The following is a 7,359-nucleotide window of genomic DNA, read 5'->3' on the forward strand; positions in this document are numbered from 1 at the left end:
TCCATTATTTACAATTCTATATGGATTCAGAAATCAAATCTCCGATAACAGCCTTGTAAAGTTCTATGGGGATGGTTGTGCACTAGAAGAAACTGATCAAATAGTTACAAAATTATATGTAGCTATAACGTTTATTCTGTAGCAAATAATATTTTGTTACAGATTTGTGACAAAAATATTTAGTAATTATTTGGTCGTAGCAAAATTATCCACCATAGCTAATTGTCGCAATTTGTTACAAATTTGTGACTACTGTAAAAGTAGCAAATCGCTACGTTTTGTGACATTTTTCTGTAGTTAATTGTTACAGAATGCGTCTAAAAATTCAGTAACAATTAGCTTAAGCAACAAAATTCAGTAACGGTATTTTGGTTTGATTGTTTGTTGTGCATGTTATTTGGATAAGTTATGGTTTGTTTTTTTAAGTTTTACAGTTTTACAGTTTTACTAGGATAAGTTATTTTTGGAAAAAACATTTTTAGTGGTATTTGAAGAATTTCTCTTTTTTTTTTCAATACCCTTTTGGAAAAATACTTTCTCTTATTGTCCATTTTTAATAATATATTCTTTCAATATACAAAATGACTAAATTATAAACTCTAGACTCCAAATATTAAATCATACTCCTTAAAACTATACCCTAAGGTAAAATAGAGAACCCAAACCTAAAAAAAATCTACAAATCAATTTACACATTGTAATTATGCAAAAGAGGACAAAAATGAAAATGACCAAAAAATGATATTTTTGAATAGCATAGCAATTAGGTTGAATAGCATAGCATGAAGGAGTATCTATAAAAGAGTATTACTAACATTTTCTCATATTATTATACTTATGTTGAATAGCATAGCAATTAGGTTGATTGTCAAAGTAATTTTTAAGTCACTGATCTTAAACTAAAATATAAAACCTTCAATTCTGGAACTTTAATATTGTTCAATTTATCATTAGTTGGTGTTCTTATATATAAAATCACTATCAACACTAATCTCAAACTTTATTTTTTTTACTTGCTGTGGGAGATATATTAGTGTAGCTTGATTTTATGGTGTATTATTTTTGTATTTTATACAAATTTATTCACATAATTTTTATATAGTTTTTTTTGTTCTGAGAGAAGTTATTTTTTTTTTTTTTGTTTTTTTAAAAAAAAAATCTAATTGTTTTGTTTTGTTTGATAATAATTCCATGTAAGTCAATATACACATACATAGTTTTACTTTAGTTTGGTTTTGTGTGATTAGTGGTTAATCTTAATTTATATTCTATTTGTATTATATTATTATTTTATTTGTATTATATTTATATTTGACTAATATTATCCTCCCTCTGTTTCAAAATATAAGATGTTTTAGAGAAGTTTTTTGTTTCATAATATAGGATGTTTTCAAGTTTCTATGCAACTTTTAGATTAGTTTAGTATTTTATATTATGCAGTATTGTTTATGATTGGTTGAACTTGTTAAAAGTAAAGATTTCTTAATCGCGTGCTTTAGTTAAAACATCCTATATTTTGAAACGGAGGGAGTAATTTACTAATATGATACTTATGCTGAATTGATTTTATTATTGTACTTGGTTAACATTAGTATATTTTTAAAAGTTATAAATGATTTATTAATTTATTTAAAATTTAAGCTATAATTTTAAACCTTTTTTTTTTGGAAAATATTGATACGACATACAATGATTAATATACTTAGTTGATATTATTATATGTTTGAAAAATATAAATGATTTATTAGTTTAGGTTAAAATTAAGCTATATATTTAAACATTTGTTTTCAAAAATTATTGATGATGTTTATTAATTCTTATAATTTAATTAGTTACACAATTTAAGATTTACTAATATAGTTTAAATTTAGGCTATAAATTTAAACATTTGTTTTCCAAAATTAGTGGTAATGTTTATTATTTCTTATAATTTAATTGGTTACACAATTTAATTGGTTCTTAAAAATCTAGAAATGCTATGTGGAATAAGAAATAATTATTATTAGCTGAGAGATATGAGCTGTATTAATAAAATGTTTTCATTGGTAAAAAAATAAGCTGATATGTCAGTTTTATATTTCACCAAAATGCTGATGTGTAAGCATTGGGGAGAAACATATTGTGTTTTTATTGTATTGATAAATAAAAACCATGTATCTCGGTTTGATTCTGGATTTCGAAGGTTATTCAGTGGTTTTACAAAAAAATAAATAAATTTTACTACATAAATAAAAAGAATCTAAAAAGAAACTAAACACATTATTCAGCACAATGTATATTTAAACTAAACACACTCCTACTAAAACAAAATATAAACTAAACACACTACAAATAAAAAAAAAACAATATAAACTAAAAAATATGATAATCTCAAATATTCATAAAAACCAAAAGAAACCTAAATAAATTGCCTTCATAAATATTCATAAATTGTGCTTTTGATTGGTTTCATCAAGATAGATAAGAGAAATTAAGAAAGTTTACATAAACCAAAAAACGAAAAAGAAAAGAGCAATTAAGAAAAGCAGGATTATTATCATCTTCTTTGTCTTCTTTGCCGGCTCTTGGGATTCTGCTTCTGTCTTCCCTTTCTCCTTCGAAGGCTCCTCAGTTTTGGCTTCTTCCTCGATTTTGGAATCTTCCTCATCATCAGACACATGTCCTGAACCTCTTCTTTGGAGATCTCTCAACCGTTCTTCAAGCTGTCAAGAAAAATTAAATTAGACCAAAAGGAAGAAAATAGCTAGGATCGGGCCGGGAGAGGAAAAATACCTTTAAGAGGCTTTGCATTCCCATAGAGTTGCCTTGTCGGCCATCACCATGAACATCACAACGGATAGCAAGAGCAACTTTTGCAGCTAGTGACCGAGAGATTTTAGCCTTGTGCTCTGGTGCAGCTTGGGCAACCAGAGGTGCGTGGTAAATGAGACCATACTTTGGAGTGTTGTTTCCGTTCTTGAAGGCTCTTAATAGGGCCTTTTCAGATCCAAGAATCTGAATCTTGCACGAAGGTAGCTTTGAGAGGTTCAATAAACTACCACGATGAGAAATTAGGCGTGCACCAACCATCTCCCCGACAAGTGCAGTTAGGTTTGGTGCAATTGTGTTCATTCTGCTCTTCAAGATGCCATGAAGCTGAGCTCTGCACTCAGTAAGAGCAAGAATATGGTCACAAATTTCAAGGCTCGTTGTGTAAGTGTTAAGCTCTTTGTCAAGCTCATCAAGCTTTCCTATAGCTTTGATTATAATGGACTCCACCTAACAAAATAAAAGTATTGAGGAGATAAGTAACATAAGACGTAAAACAAACACAACACTTTATCATCAACAAACTCAAAACATCTCTCTTCTCTTCCCAAAACCTATAGATTATGATATAAATTAAATTAATGGTCTACATATCATCTACATATGATGAGTTCATCGACTTTTTCGATCGTCATAACTCATTAAGTTTACCGATCAATCATTAAGATAAACAATATATAACATTGTTTGATAACTTCCAAGCCAAAAAAAGTATGATACATTAATAATTGTAAGAACTATGACAAAAATATTTGCACACTTGTCAACATAGATCAATGTGGGTAGACAAACTCCAGTGCAATATCCAAGAAACAGAACCCACAAGGAAATTGCATGCCAGAAAAAAAAAAAAAAAACAGCATGACCACAGGACGTACATAAGTCGATAATTTATTTTGAAGGAGGTATCCATACATATGGACTTCTAATTAATGTATAAGTAACATGAGACGTAAAACACACACATCATAGGATATACAGAGGAACTTAGTAGCAATTTAGACCTAATTACATTGAGCTAATTAAATATAAGACAATATAAACAAACGACTACCTTTTCATCAGAGCTGAACTTTAGTTTGTATCCGGCAACGNGAGAGAGAGAGAGAGAGAGAGAGAGAGAGAGAGAGAGAGAGAGAGAGAGAGAGAGAGAGAGAGAGAGAGAGAGAGAGAGAGAGAGAGAGAGAGAGAGAGAGAGAGAGAGAGAGAGAGAGAGAGAGAGAGAGCCTTTAGAGGGTTTAACACAAAAGCTGAAGCGTTAGATATATAGGGAGAGAAGAAAAAAGGAGCGAATAATTTGCTAGGTTTTATATGGGTGTTGATGAGGTTCAGAGATTCTTAAATATTATGTCGTCAACTCTATAAATTTATCAAAAAAAACAAAATTGTTTATTCTCGACTAAACAGAAAAGGAAAAGGATTATTTTGACTATTTTGAACGATATATTCCTAATTTTCAAATATTGTGTCAACGCTATATTAATCCTAAACTAACAAATATGTGCATCGGTAGATTTGGCCTGATCATGTTAAAAAATATATATCAATATATATATATATATATATATTTTTGTGTAAAAGAAGAGAAATTGATGTTTCGACTTACAAAAACAGGAAAATTTTAAGTGAAACAAAAAAATATAATTACTATTTTCAGAAATAATATATTTCTATAACAAAATTATACATAAATTTTTAATTATAAGAAAACAACTGTATAATAAAATTTCACAAAATACCAGCCTTACTTCAAACAGAAAAACTTATCAAAAAAAAAGAAAAGATTATTACTCTACCAAACATAAAAGGAAAAGGATTATACTATTTTTAAAGGTATATTTCTATAAGAAAATCTTACAGTTAGTTACTAAATCTTTTTTATTTTATTTGGGCAAAAGTTAGTTACTAATTCTAAAACAATATTTTATTAAGGAAACATTAACTCCACTTTTTGTTATCAATATTATCCTAAAAAAGAGAGAGAAAAAAACATTTGCATCTGTAGATTAGGCCTCGTGTAAAATAAATTGAAAAAAATATATATACCTATTGTATAGGGAAATAAACAGATGGGTTTTCGATCAAAAATAAGGAACTATTTAGGAGTGACTAGGTCTGGATATAAAAACCGTATCCGAATACCCAATCTGGAATCCGACCCGAAAAACCGGGTTCGAGTTGGGACCGCGTTTGCCTATAAAATCTTATTGGGTTCTATTTTCTAATACCCGTGGGTTTGGGTTAGGATCGGATAATACCCGGTACCCGTTTGGGTACCCATTAAACCCGAACATATAAACATATTTATAACATTTATCATTAATATAATGCAATTACCCCAAAATTATGATTATAATTTTGAATATTTCATTTAGTTTTATACCTAAATATCAAAATAATCAAAATATCTAAAATATTTTGTTATGTATGTCAAAATTTAACTAAATTTATTTAAATTTAATTATATTTTTTCGGGTACCCCGTAGTTCGGGTACTAATCGGGTTCTAAAATTTGTAACCTAAACCGACCCGAACCCGATAGTACCCAAACCGAACCGAATCCATATATCTAAAAATACCCAATGAGTTCTATTTTTCTAAACCCGTTTACCCGAACCCGAATGGATAATATCCGAACCTGAACGAGTTACCCGAATGCCCAGCCCTAGGAGTGACAATTTTTTTTTTTTTGATTTATGTGTACTACTAAACCTTTTGGTGTAAATTTAAGAAAAAAATATTACTCCCTCTGTCTTTCATAAATTGATATTCTAGCATTTATTCTTATCTCTAAAAAATTGATGTTATAAATTAAAAAAAATTGAAATAATTTTTTTACTTAAGTTTTCTCCACATGGCATGCTATGATCTAAAGTCTAAATTTTCTCATTCTATCTACAAGTAATTATAAATTAATTTATATATAAAGTTTTAACTTTTTCTTAATATATGTGAAATTGAAAAAACATCAATCTATTAGAGATAAAGGTAAAACTATTTTTCAAAATGATATATTTCTATTAATAATATATAAATTTTTATTCTAAGAAAAAATAATATAATAAAGTTTCCACTACATCATCCTAATTTCAAACGTAGAAATTGATAAAACGAAAGGGATTATTTTGACTTTTTTTTAAAATGATACATTTCTGGTTGCGCTTCTCTCGCCACCACCAACAAGTAACAACCATAGATTTCTCTTCTCTTCTAATTCCTGGCATCAATGTTTTACTAAAAATATATGGAAGATGTAACAAATTTGATGGGGAGAAGAAATGAAAAGAAGACAAAGATCAAAATAATGTCAATCAATCCAATTTGCCGTGTTTCAGGGGAAAAATGAGTCCATGGCAGAAATTTTAGATAAGAGTCGGTGTTGGTGTTGGGTTTCAACGATCTCAAGGCCAACGGAAAAAGTCCAACATGGGCTGATTGTCTGCCGCGGAAGTGGGTTTGTCGCAAGCCCAAAAAGAGGATCCCGCAGGAGAAGGAATGTTGAGGTCAATCTCCGGAGGAAATCGTGGGATACGGGCCGAGATCGTCGAAGGAAATGGAGAAGACAGTTCGAAGGCTGGATTAGTTTATATATGGGAGGATAGAGATAGGAAAGAGATATGTGTAATCTTTAAGCTACGACCAACGAAAAAGTCTAATACAAAAGTCCAGTTCGTAATTCTTCTTAGTTCACTTCGATTTAAACCGAAAGCCCAGATTCTATCTCTCACTCGAATCAATTTATTTGTTGTTTCTCGTTTCAAAAATTTAGCACCATCTGTGGGGACTTAGGTCTCTACTATTCACAAAAGTCGATTACTTTGAAGAAATCATAGCGAAATGGATCCTTCAACAACCAACTCAATCACTCCCAAATCCAACCAAGAGCATACTAGCACCATCATGCCGTCAGCAGCTCTACAAGGACCTGGTTCTAATAACGCTACCGCTAGAGGTGAGCACATCCAGGCCCACTCTGATCAAGAGATCCAAAATTCGGCCAGACCTGGGACAGACCCGCTACCTAGCGACACCCACACACCAGATCAAGGTTCCTCGGGCCATTCGGACCTCACCCGCCAGAGACAAATTCCAGCTCAGGAACAAGGGATTCCCATCGATGTTACACCCACGATCCCACAATCCCGTCGGAGAGCAGAAACCAATCCCGGGTATGGATCCGCTCTGAGAGCAATATAGCGAGTCGACCCGGGCAACATCTAGCGCCCCTACCATCTTCAGGGATGCCCAGCGGGACCGATCTATCAGAAATACGAGGGATGCTCGCGATTTTGATCGATAAGACTCAAAATCAAGACGCAACGAATCGAGCCCTCATGAGCCGGATTGAGCGGCATGAACAAGAGCTCGCCCTTCACGGAAATCACGACCTCCGTCGAGAAACAGCGTACCCTTCGGAAACAATCTCAACTGAATCCGCAGAAAGAGCGCTGCCTCGAACCCGTCTCGATTTCAAAACCGTCCACGTCACCCCGCCCGGGCTCAGGACACTACCCGTGTTCGTGACCTCAGAGAATCCGCGAGCTCCGAGCT

General features: G+C 32.0%; 1 protein-coding gene across 1 annotated transcript; it reads right to left on the reverse strand.

Annotated features, from left to right (window-relative positions):
* LOC104736791 (putative nucleolar protein 5-3) lies at window positions 219–7,041 on the reverse strand. The gene is made up of 4 exons (XM_019234566.1): window positions 6,877–7,041; window positions 2,773–3,258; window positions 2,559–2,702; window positions 219–317 (listed from the first exon to the last, which is right to left on the reverse strand). The coding sequence occupies exons 1-4, from the start codon at window positions 7,039–7,041 to the stop codon at window positions 219–221; spliced, it is 894 nt and encodes a 297-aa protein (XP_019090111.1).

The sequence above is a fragment of the Camelina sativa genome, chromosome 13 (assembly GCF_000633955.1).
Source record: "Camelina sativa cultivar DH55 chromosome 13, Cs, whole genome shotgun sequence".
In the NCBI taxonomy this organism is placed as follows: domain Eukaryota; kingdom Viridiplantae; phylum Streptophyta; class Magnoliopsida; order Brassicales; family Brassicaceae; genus Camelina; species Camelina sativa.